This window comes from Bidens hawaiensis, unplaced genomic scaffold, assembly GCF_021521415.1.
Source record: "Bidens hawaiensis isolate Kalapana, Puna unplaced genomic scaffold, B.hawaiensis_p1.1 tig00000001_1, whole genome shotgun sequence".
In the NCBI taxonomy this organism is placed as follows: domain Eukaryota; kingdom Viridiplantae; phylum Streptophyta; class Magnoliopsida; order Asterales; family Asteraceae; genus Bidens; species Bidens hawaiensis.
Window position 1 is genome coordinate 2,075,244 of NW_027491014.1, and position 26,117 is coordinate 2,101,360.

General features: G+C 37.8%; 1 protein-coding gene across 1 annotated transcript in view; it reads right to left on the reverse strand.

Moving 5' to 3' along the window:
• Window positions 1-23,931: 23,931 nt before the first annotated feature.
• Window positions 23,932-26,117, reverse strand: part of LOC143569743 (GDSL esterase/lipase At5g42170-like) — an 85,037-nt gene continuing 82,851 nt past the window's right edge. The window contains exons 3-4 of the mRNA XM_077055804.1: window positions 25,843-26,075; window positions 23,932-24,234 (exon numbers count right to left, since the gene is read on the reverse strand). Coding sequence (XP_076911919.1) covers window positions 24,183-24,234; window positions 25,843-26,075 — 285 coding nt within the window. The 3' untranslated portion in view covers window positions 23,932-24,182. The remainder of the gene's footprint in view (window positions 24,235-25,842; window positions 26,076-26,117) is intronic.

Below are 26,117 nucleotides of genomic sequence, written 5' to 3' on the forward strand. Positions count from 1 at the left end.
ATCTCTCTGATTGTACCCACCTTGACCATTGTTTGAATTGGTTCCATACTGTTTCTGGTTTGACTAATAACCTGTCTTCTGAGAACTGCCTTGAAAATTTGGGTTATGTTGTGTATTCGGGTTTCCATAACTAAAGTTTGGATGATTCCTGAGGCCCGGATGGTAGGTATTCGAACTCATGTTATTATATATCCCTTCACCCTACACATAATTGACCTCATCTTCCTCAGTTTCTTCTTTTTGCACAACACCATAACTTGAAACCTCATGTCCTAACTCACCACAACCTTCACATACTGGATATGTTTTCCTCGAATTTCCAGCTCCATGTAAACCTGCAACCAACAACCTATCCATCTTCTTTTTCAGTCTATTCATTCTATCATCTGAATCATGACTTTCAACTACTTTTACCACCGCCCTTTTTCCCATCCTGTTTGACTGTGCTTTCCTCTTCGAATTGTTTGCATGTTTCTCCAAATGCCCCTTATCCACATTTTCATCATTTGTAAGAAAAGATCAATTAGTGGTGGCTTGGAGATCACGAACGTCATCGGATCGTGGAATGCCTTTATCAAATCCCATATGGCGATTCCATGATATGGACAACTTTTCAGCAGTCGTTTAAATATCTGGAATGATTCATAAAAGGTTTCACCGGTAATTTGCTGAAAGTTTTGAATGTTGTTGCGGGCCTCGGTGGTTCTCTACGGGGTATAATACTCATCTAAAAATTGTTGCGCCAAGTCCCCCCAAGTGAAAATTATGGCTGATAGCAACGATAAAAACCACTGTTTCGCGGCATCTATCATACTTAACTGGAAGACCACCATCTTTACTTCTTCCGCGGTGAAACCTTGACTTGTGATGAGTGCACATATCGAGTTGAAATCACTTAAGTGTAGGTACGGTTCTTTTGTAGCCTTTCCATGAAATGTAGGTAACCCTATCATACTACTCTGCCTCATAGAAAAATTCTTTTCCCGTCTGACCGGAATAATGATGGGTAGAAGAATCGTAGCCACTTGTGGGATGAATGGCTTTGAACTCTCCTGACTGGTGGTGGAAAAAATGCCCTTGGGACTCCATCATCAAAATCATAGTACGGCTGTTCATGGTTTGGTTGAAGTCTTGGTGCTCGATCTATCTGATTTTCTGGATGATTTTGTTTAATTTTTTGGTCATCACGGGATCTTGTTGCTGATATCAACCCCCCTGTTCATCTCTAAACTCCACCTCATCCTCAGAATCGAAACCAAAGTCGTCCCCTATCTGCCAATTTTCTACCCGTGCACGAGCACGATTAATCTCGGGTCTTTCCTCTCTCAAATCATCGTGTCTTTGACGGTAAACTGGGGAGGATCTAATTGAAAAGTTGTCGTCCACGTTAAACTGCCTCCCGTGGTTACGGTAAACATCTCTTTGGTGGAACAGATTGTAGTTTCTGTCACGGTTAACGTTTTGGTTTTGTGGGACTGGTTTCTCTTGGTTGTTCGGTTGGTAATCATTCTGGTCTCTTCTGTTTCGGGTACTCATGGTCTCTTCTTTTGGTGTTATTACTTCAGGCATTCGGTTTAATGTGGGTTTCTGAGCTGCATGATTTCGTCTTGCTGTTTTCTCGATTTCTTGATCAAACTGTAGCGGCTCATTCTCATGGAAATATCCCGTCTGCATCAACTTGTAATGTTACCTGCACAGAGAAAAACATTAACACCCCGCGTAAAATCAACGAAGAAATAATTAAAAACAACAATTAAAACTATGCTAAACTAGCACTTTGGGTGTTGATTCCCAGGCAACGGCGCCATTTTGATCGATGCCGAGAGGTCAATCAAAAACACTTATAAAATACCTTTAGTAGCTAGGGCAGGTAAGGTGTCAAATCCATAGGGAATAAGTGAAAAGTGCAAGTGAAACAAGTTTATAATAAAAATAATTAAAGTGGAGAGACTATGTCAAGCGGTTTACTTGATTAGTTTGTAAACAATAATATAAAAATAACCAAACTCAGGTTTCGGGTTTTTAAACAAGTTAGGAAAATGATAAACTTCTTTGGACGGGTTCTTGTTAAAATATGTAAATCAAGGACTTAACTATTGGCTATGTTGATCGTCAGAACTGAATTCGAACAATTGACACGGCTTAATGAAAATCTATTTGATAATAGGATTTACTTGTTGAAACACAAAATCAATAATATGGTTAACGATAAATGGGTCGCTGATGAAAGAAGTTAAATCTAATTGTTGATGAACACAAATCAATTAATTGACAAAAGATTAAGAAATCAATTAATAAAAACCATTTAAGCACGAAAGCGAACACAAAGAATTGATCAACCAAATGATTAATCAATTCAAATTCCGAAGTTAAAGTATTTAATATCAAAACCTAACATGCAACTTAACCCTACACCCGGAGATGGTTATGAAGCCTTTAGCCTTACATCTTGATCTTCATGCTCTTGATTATAATGTTAAAGAGGGTGTTCATGGATCAATCGTGTGATTAGGATGTATGTTGGTGGTGTAAGATGGCCTCCAAGAAGTCCCAAAACTGATGATGAATGAATAATTTCAACCTTAGGGTTTTATGGCTTTATATATGAAAGAAAAATACCAAAAACCCATTTTCCGTCAGACCAGGCCGTAAGCTACGGGCTAGCCACCGTAGATTACGGCTCAGTGGCTTAGCTTATGGTTCCTGTAGCCTAGCTTATGGCCCAGTCGTAAGCTACGGCTCTTCTAATCTGCCTTACGGGCACTGCCAGGCCGTAAGCTACTGTATGGAAGGCGTAGCTTACGGTTGGTTCTTCTCTAGTTCCCCGTTTCCTCGTTCTTTTTATTCTCAATCATCCGATTAATCTCCCGATCACCTCTCTTCACATAATCTTGATTCTTCCATCCTCAAACACTACAAACTAGTCCCGAATAATCTCTCTTAATCTCTGCACAACTGTAAACATAAACACACTCAAAGTACTCGTGTTCACAATATATAACTACTTGAAACACACGAATGTAGACACTTAATGATCATACTTTTACCCACACATCAGGAGTACTAATTGTTTTTTCTAAATCGGATTGCTAAGTTTCTTAACCTACCAATCAAGTTGGTCACACCCTTTCGGTTTTGGTAGGAAGTGGTGAAAAATTGCCTTGTTTGGGTTTGGCGAAGCAAGTTGAAGTTGTTCAGAATCCATCCGTATTGGTTGATTTTTATGTATTACCATTATAGGGCTGGGATATGGTGCTCGGGGTGTCATGGTTATCTACTTTGGGTCCTGTGGTGACTAATTACGCTACATCGACTTTTGGGTTTGAATTAGCGGGTACACAGATTTTTTAGCAAGGTAACCCTAGTCTTGTAGCTCAACCTATTCAATTCAATGGTCTACGCCGGTTAGCACATAATGATGCCATAGCAGTTTTTTATCACTTATAGTTGCTTACCCCTGATCATACACTTCAAGTTGCAATTCCGATTGATATTTAACCGTTACTAAAAGATTCAAATTTTTGAACCTGCCAAAAGGTTTACTGCCTATTAGATCCTAAGATCAAACCATTGAGTTGTTTCCCATCAGTTCATGAGTAGCCATTCGTTCATATCGTTACCCTCACTTTCAAAAGAAAGAAATAGATAGTTTGGTTCAAGAAATGGTTACCCAAGGCATCATTCATCCTAATAAAAATCCATTTTCCTGGCATGTTTTGTTAGTCCGTAAGAAGGACACCACATGGTGGTATTGTGTTGATTACCGAGCACTTAATGCCATTATGGTTCGTGACCAATTTCCTATTTCGACTATTGATGAACTTTTTGATAAATTACACGGGCCAATATTTTTCTAAGTTGGATTATTGGTAGGGTATCATGAAACACGTATTCAGGAGGGCGCCATTGCTAAATCTGTGTTTAGTACTCATCCACATTTTTATGAATAACATGAGTTTCTTGTTATGCCTCTCGACTTTAAAAACACTCGATTAACTTTTCAAAGGTTGATGAATGATGTTTTTCGACCCTTTCTTCGCAAATTTGGCTTGGTTTTTTTCAATGATATATTGATCTACACCTCGACATGGACCGATAATATGAGTCATTTGAAAATAGTGTTTCAAACATTTTTAAACCATGGGTTAGTGCAAAATTGGCGAAAATTATTAGTATTCAACAGACCCTAGTGGGCTATTTGGGTCATTTAATTTCAGTCCAAGAGGTTGTGGTGGACCTGCCGAAGATTATTAGTGTTCAACAATGGCCAGTCCCATAATCAGTCAAAAAAGTTCATAATGTACTTGTTTAGCCGGATATTACAGGCGCTTTAATTGTATTTTTGCTTCTATTACGGGCTCGCCTATATATTTACTTTGGAAAGATGCTTGTTGTGGACCATTCATACCGCCACTACTTTTGACCAATTGAAGTCCACTTTAAGTTACACACCGGTCCTTCAATTACCAGATCTTTCCAGACCATTTACGATTGAGACGGATGCTTCCCGGTCTGGTATTTGTGTGTTTCTCTCCCAGGACCATCATCCCATGGTTTTTATAGTAAAAAATTGTGTCTGTGTATGCAACACGCTTCGACTTATCAATGGGAAATGTTTTCAATTAATCAAGCCCTTGCTAAATGGAGACAATACTTATTGGGACGGCGCTTTCATGTCATCATTGATTAGCAGTCCTTATGTAATTTGCAAAAACAATTTATTCAAACGTTGGATCAACAAAATTGGTTTTGAATGTTTTTGGGATATGACTTTGATATCATATTTCGCCATGGTAAAAAAAACACAGTGGCTGATGCTTTATCTCATATGTATTCGGCTGAGTTTACCGCTTTTTCTAGTCAAAGTTTACCGTTTTGGATGAGTTATGGTATGAACTATAAAAGTATTTGAAGACTGTGTCACTTTTGGCTGCTGTTCTCAAAGATACACTTTATGTCCCTGACTACAGTCTTACAGATGGTTTATTATTGTATAAAGGGCGACTTGTGATACCAACTTCCTCTTCCCTCCGGAACCAACTTCTGAAGGAATTTCATGATTCTCTCACTGGCATTACCCACACGTTTCACCGAGTATCTTTCAGCTTTTATTGGAAAAACATGTGCACGAATGTTCATGCTTTTGAAGTTCAAGTCAGATATATCAACAGATGAAGTACTCGTTTCTGCCTCTCGTAGGGTTACTTCAATCATTACCCATCCTTCAATTAGTATTTGAAAACATTTCTACAGATTTTATTACCGGGTTACCTGTCTCCCAAGGTAAAACTGCATACATGGTGGTAATTGTTCGACTATCAAAACATGGTTATTTTATCGTGTTTGTTCCATTGTGGCGGCCGCCTTTGTTGATGAAAATGTTCGTTTACATTGTATTCCTCTTAACATAATATCCGATCGTGACCGCCGTTTCATATAAGATTTTTTGGAAGGAACTCCACCGCTTATAAGTTACCAAACTTTTGTTCAGTACTGGTTATCACCCATGGTCATATGGGCAAACGGAAGCACTAAATAAGTACCTTGAAATGTATTTACATTGTTTAGTTTCTGATTCGCCAAAGGAATAGGTACATTTACTACCATGGGCCGAGTATTGGTATAACACATCTTACCAATCCGCTGCAAAATTGACTCCTTTCGAGGTTTTGTATGGTCGATCACCTCCTACTATTAACCGCTACATTCGGAATTCTATCAGCAACAGGTAAGTCTTGGGTTAGCTTTTAGAACGAGACGCAATTGTGGAGGTTCTCAAAAAAATCTAACAAAGGCACTGCTTCGAATAAAGACTTGTGGTGAGTCACATCGTCGTGAAGTCCAATTTTTAGTGGGTGATTTGGTTTTTGTGAAAATTCAGCCTTACCGCCACGGATCGATCTGACTACAACGTCATCATAATCAAGGTCCGCCTTATTTCGGTCCTTACCATATTCAGGCTTAGATTGCTCCAGTTGCGTACAAGCTCAATTTTCCCATTAGTGCAAAAATTCACAATGTTTTTCATCTTTTGTTGTTGTAGAAGTGTGTCGGTAAACCGGACCAGCAGGTGACTCCCTGTATTTGACTGATTCTTCCGCCACTCAAGCTCTTTGACCGTTCGCTATTTTAGCTTATCGAGAAATTATCAGGGCAAACCGATCAATGGTCCAGTATCTTGTTCATGGGGAAGGTCTAACTTCTGAGGAGGCCACTTGGGAGGAAAAAGATACTTTCTGTAAATCATTTCCAAATCTCCACCCTGAGGACAACGAGGTTGCTAAAGGGGAGGGTAATGTTGTGATAGGATACAAACCTCAACAAGTCGAAGCGGGTGCATTAAGAAGAAGTGACCGTGAGATAAAATTACCATCCAAGCTGAGAGAGTGAACGCTTGCTGCCACGTCACATTTAATTAATTAATTACTTTGTCTTTATATGGAATGTAAGGTAAATGAGTGAGGGAATGAATGTGTGTGATCAGTTTGTTATGTCTTTTCTCATCTTTTTGTAATTGTATTCCCACACACCAATCCTAAATTGTACAATTTATGTTATCTTGTTTTCATTTTAAATCCAAATTCCATTCATACCTAGCTTACTCCATTCACCATCTAAAACCATAAAACTTTAAAAGAAATAACCATTTATCTCACTAGTAGCTCTAAAAGAAGTCGTATCAAAGATTGATTAAACCAAACTTAACCATGTATCTCCACCACAACCCAAACGCATTGAAACCATTGGCCAACCAATCTTTAACCCTAGTCCCTTATCTTAAATCACCCTCAAATTACACACCACCTCCCTCTTATCGCTAATCCCGTTCTTAAATGTAATAAATTGTTGCTCTAAAAGCAAATAAACGATCAAGTGTTGAACATGTATAAGTTAATTACAAATCAAAATAACATGATCAAAGATTTTTAAGTGAAAGAAAAGGAGCATATGTTAAAGATTGATGCACTGACCAAGCTATCTAAAGGAACTCAACGTAGTACAGCCATCCAAGCAACTCAAATAGCTGACATTGAAAAGTAGCTTAGTCAACTAAAGCTCATTGGGGATCAGTTTGAAAAGGAAAAAGGCACTCAAGAAAAAGAATATGATGCTCTAAAGAACACCGTGGATGAATACAAGTATGAACATGATAATCGCAATAATCAACTAGTTGTTGTGCAAAAAGATCTTGATCTATACACGAAAAAGTATCTTCATTTGAAGAAGATCCACAATGATGATAAAGATGTGGTGGGAACCAGTAAGGGAAATGATGTAGATGATGATGATGATGACGACAACAACGACGATAACAATGATAAGGATGATGATGTAGAGGTAGAGGATGAGGATAAGGATGCTAGTGATAGTGAATCTTATGGTGAAGATGGAGCTGGTAGTGGTGGTAAACACAAATAATGATGATGGTGGTGCTGGTGCTGGCAATTCTGGTAAAGGTAATCAATCGGGCTTAGGGAATCAAGATTCACAACTAAAAGAAACTAAAGAACCACAAGTCAGGGAATCAATTGATGTTGCATTTAAAGCTATGATCTCTTAGTTGTCTTTTATTTTAGGTGCACATACTTCTAAAACCTCCAACATTGAGTCAAACTTTGTCCATGATGTGCCTGTCGAATTCAATTTTGAAGAAGAATTAGCAAACTATGTGATAAATTATTCACATGATGGGCAAGAAACTTTCATATGCCAAACGAGAAAAGAGAATCAAGATTGTGAAAGAACCGTTGAAGAAGAACCTGCAAATGAAGATCCTGATAATCCAAACGTGATTGTATATGGAAATCTCTATTGTGTAACCGTGTAGGTCTTCTTCCTCCTATAATCGTTTATTATTTAATAAACAAAAGGACAGGACGTTACCACGAAAACTGAATTTTCATGGTTCAGTATGTACAATAATCGAAGGGATCTTTGGAGCATCAAAGGATTCAATTGCTCCTTGTTCTACTTCAAAAGACATTGATTTCCTCACATTACCAAAGCTTGTTGTCAGAAATTTGGCACGAAAGGATTGTCTTAAGAGGGGTAAAAATTAAAAGCGACGTTCTTTGAAAAAGGTTAGTTATTCAGAAAAGGTTTTCCTAACTTTAAACCAAGAAATGGAAAAAAGTTCCGTTGAAACCCAGTTATCAACGATGTCACACATGAATGGTAGATCGTCTCCAAACACGTAATGTCGGCGGACATCCCCATACTGAATGTTGAGGAACTCTTTCCTAATGATACCATGAAAGACTTTACAGACTGGAAGTAGGATACAAATATTGGTGAAGTTGTAATGTGGTGATGTTGAATTTTGTTTCTTCAAGGAGGTTGAGCTTATTCGATTCAACAATGTATATTTTATGAAACTCTATCGCAACCCACTGCCATTCCTGAAATTTGATCCTTCTACAAACTTCGTGGGAACAATTACAGCATTCAATGACGCTGTCACTACAATATCCAACAATTGATGCGTTATTGATAGTGGTCAGTTCATGCACATAGAGAAAGACAAGCATGTAACTTTTTGACCAAAATCAAAGTGTGCAACGCTGCATCAAAAACTATCACATAATCAAGCTTATATGGAGATTGTAGGTCTAATTTCATTGTATTAGGTTTGTGTATGTTATTCGTACTTGTAGGTTCCCAGCCGGATCTACACAGGAGTATCTCGTAATACGTAGGTGCGGAATCCCTACGTAACACGATACGAGCGTAAGACGTACAATACGTTAAAACCAAACACGAACACACGTTACAATACTAATAAGACACGTTGTATTGCAACTCTTCAACACGTGATATTCAATCAAACAAACACGTTCTGGAATTCTTAAACAAAACAAGCCGTATGCTAACCATATATAGGCTTCAACAACTTCGCCTAACAGACTAGGCGAAGTTGTCTTAACTTCGCTTCTCCACAAGTTCGCTTACATTAGGCGAACTTGTGTGACAACTTATCTAAAACCAAAATAAACAATCTAACACGATTACAGACACATACAAATCACTAGATACTGAACTACTGACATTATGCACCAACTGACTCCCCCTTGGCAGTAGCTTCATATATCTATCTTCAATCACGCGTCTTGTAATCCCAAAAATCTCGTGTCACACGTCTTCAAGCATGAACGCCTTCTCTGACACAAACAGAAACAACTCTCTGATATTTCTTGGCTTCATCTTTCCATGCAGGAATATAGAATATCTTTTTCTCGTTTAGCACCTGCAAGTCAGCTTAAGACAAATTTACCAAGTGCATGGGATCATACACTCTCAGAACTTCTTGTTCATCTTCATCCTCCATAACCGCTTCAGCTGTTTGACTATCAACATACCACCACTTATGATTCTTTAAGACATCCTTGGGCATTGGTTTCATCAGCACTTCTTTCAAACACCGGATCGGCTTATACTTCATTACCATCCAAGGTTTGCCATCAGCTCGCATTCCTCTTTCTTTATCTTCAACAAGCTTCCCTTTCTGCGGCTTTAACAACCCAAACTTTTTCTCTTTTATACTTTCTTTCCACACAATCTTCCCAATAATTATGGCCATATTATCATCACTTCTATTAATCAATCCCAACTTAGCCAAATCCTTCACCTCACACTCAGGCAAGGTATTCAAAGATCTCAACAACCTCCTAATGTACTGAATCCCATCAAAACGTTTAATCATAAATATTCTTAACTGCTCATCATACAACCAGCATATAATACCCTTTTTCGATTCAGCATACCCTTTGATATTGTAACTTTTCTTGAACATTCTCGGAACCGCTGGCTTCTTTGTCTTTACGAACCACTGAGCGTAGCCTTCTTTCCATCTCGGCTGCTATTCCCATTCAGACTCATCACTTTCCATATCTTGACCCACATTTGCCTTATCAACGTCTGGGATATCGTGTTCAACATTGTCATCAACAATCTCTCCCTCTTCAATCCCCCTATCAATCACAATCTCAGCTCCTATCTTCTCAATCTCCTCAACTGGTAACACATCGTCATCACCTACAACATCATCATCCACCATCTCCTCATCATCTACTACCACAACATCTTCACCCCCTGATCCACCTGTTGTACCAGTTGACTCCCCCTGAGATGTGGAAGTCCCAAGAGTTTGTTCAGTTCTTGGCAACTCACCACCTGCACCTTTCGATGCATTGGGATCATCGTCTCTGTCATGACTTTTCTTTGTCCTCAACTCATCGCCCTTGCAGCTCGTCTCCCCTGAGATGCTAAGAACTGTTTTAAAGCATCAAAAAGTTTACCGTGCTCAACCAGGAGAGACGATTGGATCTGATTTTCTGCAAAAAGGCGTTGGATAGCTTGAGTCGGGATAAGATTTATTCTTGATTGTTCAGCCACCACCCTTTCAAGAGCCGCTATCCTTTCAGAGTCTGATAAGGTAGCATCAAAATCAAACCGCATATGAGAAACGTCTTGCGCATACGGTGGAGGTATTCCCAAACTCGCTGGAATATCCGAAGCAGGCTGAAAAGTAACCGCGGGTGGTATTGTCATAGATAACCCCCAGTAGCCACTAATGTCGACTCAACAAATCTTGCAACAACCTCCGATGGAGTAAGAGTAGGAGGTGGCAAAGAAACTATCTCAGGAGCCGAAAATTGAAATGTGGTAGGTGGAGTGCCAAATGATGATGATGTAGTTATCACGGGAGCACTTGAGATGATCGGACCTGTCACAGTCATCGACGCTGGAACCATAGTCATACCGGATAAAGCGGGTGGGGAGAAACGAACCACCCTTGAGCTTTCACCAGCTCCCGAGCCTTCACCAGTTCTAACCCTTTTCGATTGACGTATCAACTGGTCTAACTCCTCCTCAAAGTCAGATTCACTGTCATCCGAGTCTTTCTTTCTTTTTCCATGTATTCTTTCCTGTGTGACCAGAATCTTTCGTGCTTCAGCAATATCGTCAGCGGAGGAGTCAGAGTCAGTTCTCTCAGCACCCGCTACAGACGTAGCTACCATTGAAACATTTACACCAGAAACCTCAGCTACTGAGACTTGAACTTCTGCAGCAGGATCAACTCTCTCCATATCAAAGAACCCTTGGCCCCCAAAAGCAGCCTCAAGATCTACCTGTTCCTCCGGAGCCACAACATGATCAGCAGGCAATGCTTGCTGTACAACAGATGGTGGTTGAGGAACATCAGCCTGTTGCGGTGCCGGGTCCCGAAATTCGTCACCAAGAGGAGCAACATAAGCAGGGTTTATCAAGTAGCCAAATAATGGAGTATGTCGTGGACGAATCTCCGGTTTACTGCGAGCACTCGACGACCTGCATTGCGCAAAGATTCTCTTGCTTACACTCTCTACATATCGAATGGGGCGGCGTTGAGGTAGCGTAGGAGCTACATTATTCAAGATCATCTGTAAGAATCTTGGATACATTAAGAATCTTTCACGAGCGACCGAACGTCTCTAACGATCGATTTCGTAAAACACCATCTGACTGAAGCTGTACGGCTTGTTGTAAGTCAGGGCGGTCATGGAAGATTGCATCGTCGCTCGCATACCGTCAGTACCAGCTTTATGACCCGACATGCACACAATCATTACGTGCATCAGAAAACGCCATTGATCCAATAAGAATCCCTTTCGCCTCTGAGTATCACCCAATGGACCTGAATAGCCCATTCGTAAAAACGCACCATCTCTGAATGGAGCAGAAAAGTCAGTTGGATCATTTGTAGATTCAGCCCCGAACTGCAAGGCGGCCCTGATCTGATTTGCTGAGAACTGTACCACCTGATTGTTCACTGTGGCGTGCATAACCGGGGGCTCAACTCTACAGTCATACTCTACCGTTCGCCAGAAATCTTCAATGTTCGGTAGAGAAATGGTAGAGTTGTAGTAATAGCGTGGAAGATACGAGAGCGAATAAGGAAGGAGATGATCTCGCAATAATCATCGACACCACTAGCATCCGGATCCAGCGTGATATACATGTGGTGCCCCGGAAAGAACTGTCTGTTGTTGTCACCACCTTCGTCACCACCGGCACCACCAGCTCCTGCTACAGCGGCCATATCTGCACAACAAACGGTCTAAGTTAGAACATCGACAAAGTGGATCATAACTTCGCCTGTTACCATGAGCGAAGTTATGATAACTTCTTAAATGTAAGCGAAGTTAGACATATGGCAAAGTTGAGTACAACTTCGCCTTAAACATAACTTCGCCGGATAACAGATAAGAATTTTTAAATAATATAAAGCAGTACGCGAAGTTAAACCTTAGGCGAAGTTGACAATAACTTCGCCTAACTCTAACTTCGCCTGAGAATAATAAGATAACATAATTAATTTAAAATTGATCAGGCGAAGTTATGCCTTAGGCGAAGTTGAGAATAACTTCGCCTAAACTTAACTTCGCCTGAATCTGAAACGGCGAATTACAGAAGTCCGATCTTGTTTTGATTGGTGAATTTGTGATAGATAATATCAAAGGAAGTTACTATGGATATCTAGACGATCACATTAGTTAAGAACACATATGAAATAGATTGGTTATCGGGTGTTTAAAGGTTTGCATGAACGAGGTCACAAATCGGACCAAAACGACATCAGATTAACATCATTGACACGAATTATAAGTTATCCCGAGCCTACACACCTTTAATACGGATTGAAAACGAATAATACCAAGGTTCGATTCAAAGAGTAAGTTCGCCGAGGGTTATGAGATATAAGTTCGCCGGGGTTTGTGAAAATATGTAAACAGTTTGACCAAGTTGACCTTTATATAGGTTTGAATATGCACAGGCGAAGTTAAGGTTAACTTCGCTTACCCTTAACTTCGCCTTTTAACAACTTCGCCCATGCACAACTTCGCTTAGTATTAAACTTACAAAACAGGCCCTTATACATTAGATCAAAGTTCAACTTTCTTTTAAATTCTCCGTTAAACATTTAAACTTTACGATCAAAGAACCAAGTAACCAAGTTTTAAACCATAAATCAAAATATGCAACTTTAATTTTTAGTAAATAAATAAACGGGATCAAATTTCAGTCTTGACGGGTACCAGCATGTTTTAGAAAAGATCCGAACAGGAATCATACTAATTAAGTGGCTGTCACATAGATCCATGTTCAGCAGTATTATGACATAGAGAAACAGGTTGTAAGCAGGTATAAAACTTAGTATGGTTTTCATCGCTTCTGTGATACGGATTAGGTTCAATTAATCTCAAAATTTAGATGGACATCACATGAGAGAATGTGATGCCTCCTATCTATTCTCAAAGCGTATTTGGCTTTCCCTATGTCACCCCGAGTTGACCTAGACCCGTAGTGTCTGATTAATACAATAGGTACATATCAATCATTAGAGTCTTCATCTCGTTCTCTTTCTTGCCTCTTGATTGATAAGTGTAACATCATAAGCTTCAGAAGGCTTAACAACACACATATTTTTTTATTTTTTTATTTTTTATTTTTTATTTTTTTATTATTTTTTTTTACTAATAAGATTAACACAGCTTCAAACAGTAGACGACTGCAAGTCCCGAATCTTGATCACTGCGGGTGCTTGACACACTATCTTCTCAGGAATCAGAACACTCACGGGCTCGTGTATGACTAGGTAATCACTTTTCTGCCTATCATTCGGAAAGATGTATATGGAGACATACACAACTCTAAATGATTCTCCACTTTAAATCGAGGAGATTTAGTTAGTATCACTTCTATTTTTACGCACCATAAAAAGCTATCATGACATACAATGGCCGTTCTAGAGTCTTTTAGGCCTAATAACTTCACTAGTTAAGCACACAGAAATAGTATTTCTATCACTTTCCAAGGTTGGATCAATTTTCTTTTAAACATTGTATTGAAACTTCCTATGAAGTTATAGACTTGAAAAATTATATCATCTCCCTTAAAAAAATTTTAAATTCTATCGCCCCGATCAAGTCGAAGTCTTCAGGTAAACGGCTATCCTGAAGATCCAATGGATCAGCTGGACCGACCACATACGAGTATGTGTCCTTCTAACTAAGTATGAACGACTATTTTTCAGCGAAAGAATAAAAAACAAAAACCCATCATAAGCCGCCCCGGTCACCTTCAGTCATCTGGTTAATGGCTATCCTCATAATCTACTGGTAGAAGTGAGGACCAAACACATCCGAAGATATGTCCTTCAAACTGAAGCAACCGACATAATTTTAAGCGATAGTGACCCCCTTTTATTTTTTTTTTTATTTTTTTTTATTTTTTTTTAATAAAAATGAAAAACACGGTTACTCGGGATTGATCATCCCATTAAGTTCAACAAGATTTTGAAAACGAATTCGGTCAAACGCTTTAGTAAAAAGATCGGCGAAATTATCCAACGAATCAACCTTTTCTAGCACTATTAATTTCTTCTCAGCACAATTCCGTATAAAATGATGACGAATGTCAATGTGTTTAGTATTGCTGTGTTTGACGGGATTGTTAGTTACTGAGATTGCAGCAGTGTTATCAATGCAAATAGGAGTTTGAGTGAAATTCAGACCGTAATCGCGCAATTGCTGTTGTATCCAAAGGACCTGGGAGCAGCAGTTTGATGCTGCCATGTACTCTGCTTCACAGGTGGAAATGGAAACAGAGGTCTGTTTCTTGCACTGCCACGACACCAATCTTCCTCCCAGAAACTGACATCCACCGGTTGTTGACTTTCTGTTCTGGTTGCAACCTCCATAGTCAGAATCTGTGTAAGCGACCAAATCCAGTTCTCCCCCTTTCGTGTACCACAATCCCAACTTAGGCTTGCCTTTGAGATAACGCAAGATCCTCTTCACTCCCTTCATGTGAGATTCTTTCGGGCTTGCCTGAAAATGAGCACAAAGACAAACTGCAAACATAATATCAGGTCTAGATGCAGTTAAATACATTAAGGAACCTATGATTGCCCGATATTGGGTGGGGTCCACGTCTTCATCACTGTCTGAATCAGCACCCAGTTTGTGGTTGACGCAAACTGGAGTATCGAATGGGGTGCTATCTTCCATCTTGAAGCGTTTGAGCACATCATGGACATATTTTGTTTGATGAATAAACATCCCATCTTTCTTCTGATCTACCTGGAAACCCAAAAAGAAATTTTATTCGCCCATTGAGCTCATTTCAAACCTCCTTTTCATGACTTCTTCAAACACTTGACACATGGCGACTTTTGATGTAGCAAAAATGATGTCGTCCACATAGACTTGCACTAGTAGAAAATCTCCCCATTTTCTCTTGACAAACAACGTGCTGTCGATCTTTCCTCTTTCAAACCCATTCTCAAGCAAGTAATTAGACAAGGTTGAGTACCAGGCACGAGGGGCCTGATGTAGCCCATATAACGCTTTGCTCAGTTTGTACACATGATCAGGAAAATCAGGGTCAGGAAAACCCGGAGGTTGTTCAACGTACACCACCTCATCGACTTTACCATTAAGAAAGGCACTTTTCACATCTAATTGGAACACCTTCATCTCATTGTGTGCAGCAAATGCCAAAAATAGTCGAATTGCTTCCAATCTTGCCACAGGAGCAAACACTTCATTGTAGTCGATTCCTTCTTGCTGATTAAACCCTTTAACTACCAGCCTCACCTTGTTCCTTATGATTATCCCTTTCTCATCTCTATTACATTTAAAAACCCACTTTGTTCCAATAGCATGTACATTCTTCGGTTTTGCAACTAATTTCCATACTTCCATCTTCTCGAACTGAGCTAACTCTTCTTGATTGGCTTCGACCCACGAGCTATCCTTTAGAGCCATTTGATAATTCTTTGGTTCAATCTGGCTGATGAAGCAGGTGTACAAACATTCATTTATGATACCCGTTTCTTTAATGCTTGTGTAAACACAAGTGTGTTCATTCAGACTTCTTCTTGTTTGAACACCGTCAGACAGATCCCCTATCACGTTCTCCAACGGGTGATTTTTGTGAATTCCAGTAGTCGGAACTGTACTGACCTCCAGATTGTTTTCTAAGTTTGAAGAGAGTTCATCTATGGGTGATTGATGTTGAGAATGAAATGGATTGTAGAATTCTTCTTCAGTAGGGGCAGCAGAAGTATCAACGGCACTTGACGAAGAAGGTTGACTTTCATCGCATCGCGGACGTTGCACAACATTTTCCTCCTCATCATACAGAATCTGTGAAGAAATTTTCTCATCAACTTCTGCAAAATCCAAGTAAGGAAAATTAAAAGATTTGAAAAGTTTATCATAATCGAAAGCTTCAGCGGGTCCCGTGCTAGGCTTTGGTGATTTGTAACTTGTAAGTTACATACCACCTCAACCTTGTTGTTCGATAAATTAAAGACTCTTCTGTTAGGTGTACCAACAACATATCCGACTAAAATACCTTCGTCGGCTTTCTCACCAAATTTCGAGTTTGTCTTTAATATCGTACATGGGGACCCGAAAGGTTCGAGACCATTCAAGTTTGGCTTTCTACCATGTATAAGTTCATAACAAGTTTTATTCAATCTTTTAATAGTTAAAACACGATTAAGGATATAACAGGCTGTGGCAACAGCTTCAGCCCAGAACACCACGGGAAGTTTAGCATCAGCCAGCATAGTTCTGGCTCCTTCGATTAGCGTTCTATTCTTCCTCTCAGCTACCCCATTTTGTTGCGGAGTATACGGGGTGCTGTACTGGTGGTCTATCCCTTTCTGTAAACAGAACATTTCCATCTGGTAATTCTTGAACTCTGTACCATTATCACTCCTGATGTACTTAACCTTTCTCCCAACAATGTTTTCAACCTTGGTAATTAAGTTAATTACCAACTGAACCGTCTCATCTTTTGCCTTCAGAAAGTATACCCAAGAGTATCGAGAGTAATCATCGGTTACTACCAAGCAGTATGAGGTCCCACCTAGACTCTTTACATTCACGGGACCAAAGAGATCCATGTGAAGTAGGTCTAGTGAACTGACGATTGAGTTAACCTTCTTGGAGTGATGAGGTTTCTTGTGTTGCTTTCCCTTCTTGCACGACAAGCATTGATCTTCAAAGTTAAAATTCTTCAAGGGAACTCCAAGCACTAGCCCAATTTTGACAATGTAATTCATTTTACGAAGATGTATATGTCCCATTCTTCGATGCCATAACTCTGACTCAGACTCAGTTGCCTTTGACAAAAGACATGATTCTTCAGTTGTCATCTCAGTTGACCGCATATCCATTACATACGTGTTCTTTTCTCTTGGAGCTCTCATCACCACCCATGCCTCTGGTATCTTGAAACCAGGATAAAGGACGATTGCCTCGTTTTTATTAAAATGCACCGTGTAGTCTTTGTCACAAATCTGAGATACACTCAACAGATTATGCTTCAATTCTTCAACAAAATTCACCTTTTCTAACTTCATTTTTCCATTTGTCACCGTTCCAATACCAGTGATTCTACCTCCACTCTCTCCAGCGAAACTAACCCTACCTCCTTGAACAGGTTTCCATTCACGTAAAAAATTCTTGTTACCAGTCATGTGCCGGGAACAGCCACTGTCCACAACCCACAGATTGTTTACAGCCCTGTTCAACTGTTCCTGCACAATTAAAGCAAAAGATTAAAATCTGGGGACCCAAGACCTACTGGTCTTGGGTCGATTAAATCTGTTAAACAGCATCCCGTACTTTGGTTGCCCAAAGTCAGTTTGAGGATGATTTCTGTGAGTTCTGAAAGGAAACCTTCTTGAGGATTGACTATGAGGCCATCCAAACCTTAGTGAATTAACTGAATTATAATTGTAAGTTTGGTTGTTAACTGGGAAAAACTGAGATCGATTTATTTGAAATCTTGGATTTGTCCAATGTCTGAAGTTTGGTGAGTTCGCATTCTTACCAGTATAATAATTACCATACTTTTTATACTCAGTTTTCGGAGGCCTCATTCCTCTAAATTTTCTCTGGTTTAGAGGGCAATCAGCAATAAGGTGTCCTACTTGATTGCATCTAAAACAACTCATGTGTTCAACTTTCGTCTCAACCGTTGTTTCAGATGTTGAGGTTACATTATTACCCGTTTGTCTCACATACGGTGGGACGAACGGGTTTAGGGACGAACACTTTTCATCAGGCTTATATTCCTCCCCCTGTTTTAGTAATGTTACCTCTACCTTTATCTCACCCGATTCGGATGACTTGTCCGAATTTGATGAGACAGAACTAGGAACGGAAATCTTAACATTAGGAATTGGCTTACTCGTTTCGCTTTTACTAAGTTCAGGTTCTTTAGTCGAAATTTTGACTGGAACTGTCTGATTAATCTCAACATCAGCAGATTTTTGATTGCTAGGATTATAAGTATAGTTATGGTTATACGGTGGTGGAACTTCAGAAAATCCAATTCCCCCTTTGTTAACTGGGGAACGTTGAACACTTACAATGTGATCAAGCATTGCTAAGGAATTTCTAAATTGTTCAATTTTTCTGTTTAGTTCCACCACTTTTACCTGGTAATCAGCTATCTGTTTATCTCTTTCAGCAATTAATTTGGTTTTTTCTTCTAACACTTCATAACTAAGATCAATTACTTGAATTTTATCAGCTAGACTGGCTTTAAGACTTCTGATGTCCTTTTCACTAGCTTTTATTTTTACCGAGTAACTGTTTTCTCTAGTTTTAGTATAATGATGATCTTCTTTTAACGTCTTAAATTGAGCATCCAAACTAACAAACTGATCAGTTACTGTTTTCAATTGCTCAGACAGATTCTCACATTGCATACAATGAAGTTCAGAGCTTACCTCAGAGAGCTGATCGTTCACTTCTGCCATATATTCTTGATTTTCTTCCGTCTCCCTCTCACTTCCTTCAGTCTCTATGTTTACCAAATTAGCCTGTTCGAACACTTCCTCAACTTGCAGATTCCAGTTGTATCCACCATTCTGTCTAGATACCATAGCCCTGTTCTCACTACCTCCCCCATTTTGTTGTGCAGGTCTGTTCTGACTACGTTCGACTCTCTCATTTGTAGATTCCTTGGCAAAGTGACCATTTTGTTGACAGTTGTAACATCTAACCTTTGATTTGTCAAACCCTGGTCTTTCTCCAACGAACTTTCTACCTGTTTTCTTCATGAATCTCTTAACCCTTCTTACAATCACAGCCATCTGCCACTGCAGATCCATCTCTTCTAAATCATCAGCATCGATCTAATCATAGTCTTCATCCAAAGTTGCAGGGTCGACTATTTTACCTTTGATGTAGTTTTCATACGTTGCAATGAAGGATGCATAGAGAGCAAACTGTTGTTCAGCTGATTTAACACTCATGGGCATCTGTGAGTAATTGTAGCTCGGAACATTTGAGGATACATTACCAGTTGTTGCTTGAGGTTTTGAAGCACTACTACCTCCAGCTACGAAACATACGTCGCCATCCATATTGAGAATCACATGACCATCTCGAGTTGAGTTGGAGTTTGATTCTCCCTTTGAGTAGTAGGCAGACGATTCCGATTTTGAACTTGAACTTGGAGAGACTTTCGCACCATACATTCCCGGCACCTGAACCTGATCAGTTGGTGTCTCCTTTCGAACCATGTTGAGCTCAAAATTTCGTAACTTATTGACTGTTGTTTCAAGATCAATTTTGGCAAATTCTTTATCCTCTCTCATCAAAACCGTATACATTTCCCATTTTGGTGGAAGAGCATCAAGAAGTTTCTCTACTATCTCATCTTCTTTATATACAATGGAGTAGTTGCTGAGCTCGGTCATCAAGTGATAATATCTGGTGATGATATCGTCAAGTGATTCATTTTTCAGATACTTGAATACAGAGAATTGGGTTTTAAGTAGCTTTGTTTTGGAAGCACGTATCCCCACATTACCTTCATATCGATTTTCAAGTGCTTCCCATAGCTCTCTAGCAGTTTTGTACTTCTTGAATGTATGAAGAATCTCTTGTGGAAGAGCCATCGTTATTGCAGCATGAGCTTTACTTTCTGCTTCATACATCTTCTTTTCCTCCTCTTCCATCTTATTGTACTTCTTAATCTGTTCACGACCCTCAAACAAGGCCGTTGGTGGAATGTATCCATCTTGTATGCACACCCACATCTTAGCATCTTGATATTTCACATACTGTTCAAATCGATCTTTCCAAGCAACGAAATCGGTACCCTTAAGCATTTTTGGAGCCTTAGTTGCTGAACCGGCTTCAACCTCCATTTTCACCAGTTCCGTAATGTTTATTGAAGTCATCGTTGAAAGAAACACGACTCGAAAACACAACGAAAGTATTAATTTTTTTTTTTATTTTGAACAGTGATCAGATAGCGAAGTTATGCTTAACTTCGCTTAAGCTTAACTTCGCTTGTTTCCTCAACTTCGCTTAAATCTATAACTTCGCTTAACTTCAACTTCGCTTAACAAACAACTTCGCTTAATTGATAACTTCGCTTAACTTCAACTTCGCTTGATACTCTACTTCGCTTGATTGATAACTTCGCTTAACCTTATAACTTCGCTTAAACCCTACGAACAGTGACGGCAACTTCGCCTGATGAACACAAGGTTTTTGCAGGTTTTAATTTGACGTATTGCAAGGTATGCGAAGGTGTAATGGGTTATATTTGATGGTGGGAGATGGGTAAAACACAGAAACTATGTATTTCAACGTAAACTCGTTCCGCGAATAGTCGAACGGAACGATCTTAACACTCGTGTGATAATCCCGAACCACACAATCACGAGCAAAAGCTCTGATACCAATTGTAGGTTCCCAGCCGGATCTACACAGGAGTATCTCGTAATACGTAGGTTCGGAATCCCTACGTAACACGATACGAGCGTAAGATGTACAATACGTTAAAAACAAACACGAACACACGTTACAATACCAATAAGACACGTTGTATTGCAACTCTTCAACACGTGATATTCAATCACACAAACACGTTCTGGAATTCTTAAACAAAACAAGCCGTATGCTAACCATATATAGGCTTCGACAACTTCGCCTAACAGACTAGGCGAAGTTGTCTTAACTTCGCTTCTCCACAAGTTCGCTTACATTAGGCGAACTTGTGTGACAACTTATCTAAAACCAAAATAAACAATCTAACATGATTACAGACACATACAAATCACTAGATACTGAACTACTGACATTATGCACCAACAGTACATTTTTTGTAATCATTTAATTGTCGTTTTGTAAGTTATCCGTTTTAAGCCCAATGGGCCGCCCCTATTGGGCTTTATGTATAAACTTGGGCCTAGGGGGTATAAATAGGCGTCCTTATTGCCCTAGACCCTCAAACTTGTCACATCAATACACATCATTTCACCTTCGAACACACAAACGATTCTTGCTCGTTCCAATCTTACGATCGAGATTCGAGTATTCAGGTTGCATTCCGCACTCCTCGAATACGGATAGATCTTAAATACAATATTTTGTTCACATTCCGAAAACCACCATTCCACAACTAAGTTACATTTCATCAAATTAATTGCAAAATATACTTACTTTTTATGGAGTATATATTTTAATAATAAAATATATATAAATTAAAGTTTTGGAAAATTAAAAATAAACTCTAAAATTAATAGTAAAAGTTAGATTAATGTGGCTAAGAGAGATGGTTGAGAGAAATATTGTTGAGAGAGGGGTGGTTGAATTATATTAAGGTGTTACTTTACAATGTCTAAACTTAGAAAATGATTATATCTATATAACTATCAGTTAAAAAAAATGAAACTTGGATTTCTTTTAATATAGGTAGCCTTGGAGGTGTGACCCACATATTCGGCCCGAACGACGTCCGGGTTCCCAGACAAACATTCAAGTCGGCCAACTTTGGGTGTGGAAGGTTTGTTGCATGCCACCTCGATTCACTCGAAGGCTTGGGCACGTATTAGTGATTGGTAAGTATATTGTTTTACTGCGAAGTTAAAGCGCATTCAAGAAAATAGTTACAGGGTAGTTGTACAACTTTTAGAGTTAGTCCATGTTATGGTCTAAAATATTGTTAAAGTAAGATAAGATAATCACAATTACCAAATAGGTTACTCATCTTACAAGTGTTTTCTTCTGATCAAATATAAGGCGAAAAAGAAAATAGTTATAGAGTAGTTGTACAACTTTTAGTTGTAGTCCATGTTATGGTCTAAAATATTGTTAAACTAAGATAATCACAATTACCAAATAGGTTTCATCTTACGAGTGTGTTCTTTTGAACAAATATTTGGTAATATAATGTTACACGTTGTTGATGAGAAGTATATTTCAATTATTATTCTTATGATGGGACCATTGGATTCTGTATATTGTTAATAAAATATATAACTAGTATATGTGCTCACGCCAACACGTACGTTTGCATATTTCATAAATCATTTTACTATTTTAACCTTGCCAAATTTAGAAAATTCACGTAAACCCAAAAAAATGACGACAAGTATGTATACATCCAAATTTCATGTTTGAATATTGTCATATAGTTTTACTGACGTGTATGTTTGTGTTTCGATAATTGTACAGTACCATTAACAGCTTGGTTGTAAACAAAGTTTATTTCAAAACCTAAATTAAAATTAAGCACGTTGCTATTGAATGCTCGTAACTTTATAAAATATCATATTTTAAAAATTATAAGAGAAAGAAATAAATATTAGAAATACATTTGTATCTGACTATATACAAATTTATATGCTCCTTGTTTTAGTATATTAATTCACCTAAATATTGATGTTTATAAAGGAGGTAGGGGTATAACCTGCCGAACTCACCAGCGTTATTTAAACAAGTGGTTCGTCCCTTCCACCGACGACACAAAATCTGTTAAACCTCTCTCTCTCTCCTTTCTTCTGTTACCACAACCCGATCCCCCTACCCGATTGCAATACCCGCTAGCGTCACCAAGGTCTCTTGGATTCATAAGACAAATCCATGAATCAAAAGATGTTACTAATTCATGAAGTAAAAGATGCTAAAAAACTTAAAAAAGTATACTGGAATCAAAAGTTTTATTTTCTTATAAGTTTAGACTTTCTTACTATTTTTAACAATTTGTAAGCTTGTTTTTTTGTTTTATTTTTAACATATTTATACGCGTCAATTACTTTAAAGAATACTTATACATGTATTTATGCGTTTAAATAAACCATGAAGAAACCACATATTCGTTGTAGAAAATTTTCACTCCACGTGTATGTATCTTTAATCCACTTCAAGTTTTAGACCAGAATATTATTAATATTGCCAAGAGCTTGATCAACAACGATATTATATCCCTTGTCAGTTAGGTGAATAGAATCCCAGAATAAGTATTTCGAGTCATCTGGGCATATTGGGCTGAGCTCGTTACATAAATAAGCGAACTCTATTGTTCCACTTCCGCAACAGCCTCTGAATTCGACCTTCAAGCCTACAAATAAAGAACAAAAAGGAAAAGAGTCCTTATACAGAAATCAAAACAATTTTTTTTTTTTTTAAAGTTAGCATTAAAGGGTTTCTTATACAAAAAATAGTTGGTATCATTTAGCAACATATGAATTTAACTTGAAACAAAATCGGTTTTAAATTACGTACGTATCATCTGCTAAATGGGTTGACTAGTCTAATCAGTTTATTTTAATGATTTTTGATGAAGAAATGTTTTTTATGTCTTAAACTAAGCTAGTTAGATATCTTATGTTAAAAACTTAAAATTTAAAAGGTATTTTAAACATAATTTTTTTTACATATATTTATAATTTTTGTTTTAAAATGTAGTATTAATGTGCAAAACGTTAAACTAGCTAACAGCAAATTCGATTTAAATAGCGTGTTCATGTCAACACTCAAAAATTCTAGTCGTCTTCAGCTTCATGTGGTCTATGTCATGTTAGGGTTCTCACAAATCCTCAAACATCAAGCATTTAACACAACTAACTTCTACGTATTCAAATACAATATTACACACAACTAGCACATACATACCATATTGGAGAAAGTGTTCGATGATATCCTGCACAATCTTGAAGTAATCAACAATAGTAAATATGGACTCAGGGAGGCTACTGCCAAGAAATTGGATCTGACGATTTAGCATTGTGTTGAAGGTTTGTACTTCTTCATTTAACGGGTCTCCACAGTTTCTATTTACTCCTCCCTCTAAGGTCCGTCCTATTGGAAAACACCCAATTATGGGTGTGTTGAAGAAAACAATCTTTCTTGCTCCCAATTTGAACATTTCCTTAAAACACATATTTGAAACTCCATAACATTTTCATATCATAAAAAAAAAAGGCTATACGTAAACGTAACACAAGTCTAGTAAATCTGTGGAGGTACTTAGCACGGTTTAATAGGTTATTCATAGTATTGTTATGATTTCAAGATCAATCAATGTAGGTTAATTATAAATTTATTCTGAACATTTATATCAATCAAATCAATGTAGTTTATAAATTTATTCTGAACATTTATGTATTTGCTGGTAAAGCGTTCTATCTATTTGTTGGTGTAGCTAATTAGGGTTCGATTACCTGCTACTTTATTGTAATCATTTGAATATTATTATATGATATATGAAATTGATATTATCAACTAAAATATTAGTTACATATTTAAAATACCCAGTCCCTAAGAGCCAAATGAGTGAATGACGAGGCACAGTTTGTTTATAAAAATAAATTAGAAAGAATTACAGTTACCTATAGTAGGTACTCTATAAAAATATAGAAAAAAAGTTAAATGATCAAGATCGACTTCTGGGTCTAATGGTCAACTTGAAAAACCCATTTTGATTCCGGCCAGGGCCGGCCCAAATGAGTTACAAACTAAGACAAAGGCTTTAGGCCTCATTAATATTAAGGCCTCAAATTTAAAAAAAGCTATATAAATTTAAATAAAAGTTTTAATTTGATTTCGAATGTACACAATGTAGCTGTGCCCTACTGTAAAAGTAACTCACATATAATCTAGAAGGCCTTGGTTCAAACCTCATTCCCTACTGTATATTTTGTTTTTTTTTCCTTCAGTATTTTTTGAATCCTACTCCAGGTTTGAACAATTCTCCATATTGGTATTGTCTAATATTATATAATTTAATTTTCTCTTGTTAAGATTAATTCACCATTTTTTTCTACTACTTCAAAGACATTTGATTTCTTTAAAACAAATATTTATTCAATAACTATTGTAGTTCAGCCAAAATTATTTAGAGATTATAAAAGATTAAAATTCAACATATCATTATATTAGATATCATATTTATTTTTCTTTAAATTAAGACGATATGTGTGTACATGCTCGTGCTAAAACTGTCAAATATGTGTAGTATCATCTAAAAAATGTTTTTCATTATCTTCCAGTCAAGTTTTTTCATGTCTTATTTCAATATAGTGACGCGTTCACATTTTTGTTGGTTTATTCCAAAAAAGAAATATGTCAATGTAGTGCACTAGTTTTTGTTACAAAATAGAGTGTCTAAAGATAAATTAAACTAATTTGGTTTTATATTTAGCTTATTGTGAAGCAGACTGAATAAAAATATGATAAGTACTACGAGCCGATTTTTTTGAAAAAGACCTAAAAAATTTTATTCGCTTTAGGCCACCAAAATTGTTGGGCCGCTAATGATTCCGGCCAACGTTTATTATTATAACCGCACTTCACACTATTTCTAGTACACTTTTTTTTCAGAATAGATCTGCATAAATGTTTGAGTAATTTTATGCGAATTATCCAACTGTACTGTCATGCCCAAGTAATTATCCAATGTTAACTGGATTAAGGAATTAAACAAGGACGGTAATATGACAACAAATACACTTTATAGAAAACTTATGCAAGGAATTACCTGTATAAACTCTGTTTCCTTTCTACTAACAAACTAGCATAAGCGGCCATGTCGTATTGAATTCTTCTCACTGGAATAACGGTGTAACTTATAGCCCAATCGTTGGTGCTGCTTGTTACCAAATACAGACTTTTGCTTATTATGTTATTGGCTTCTTCTTCTCCAACAATCCCTTTGATCTTCACAATGTATTCTTTGAACATTTCTATTTGATCCGGTAATGACAAAACATTCTGATGGCATACAACGATGAGAAGTTAAAACAGGTGAATAAT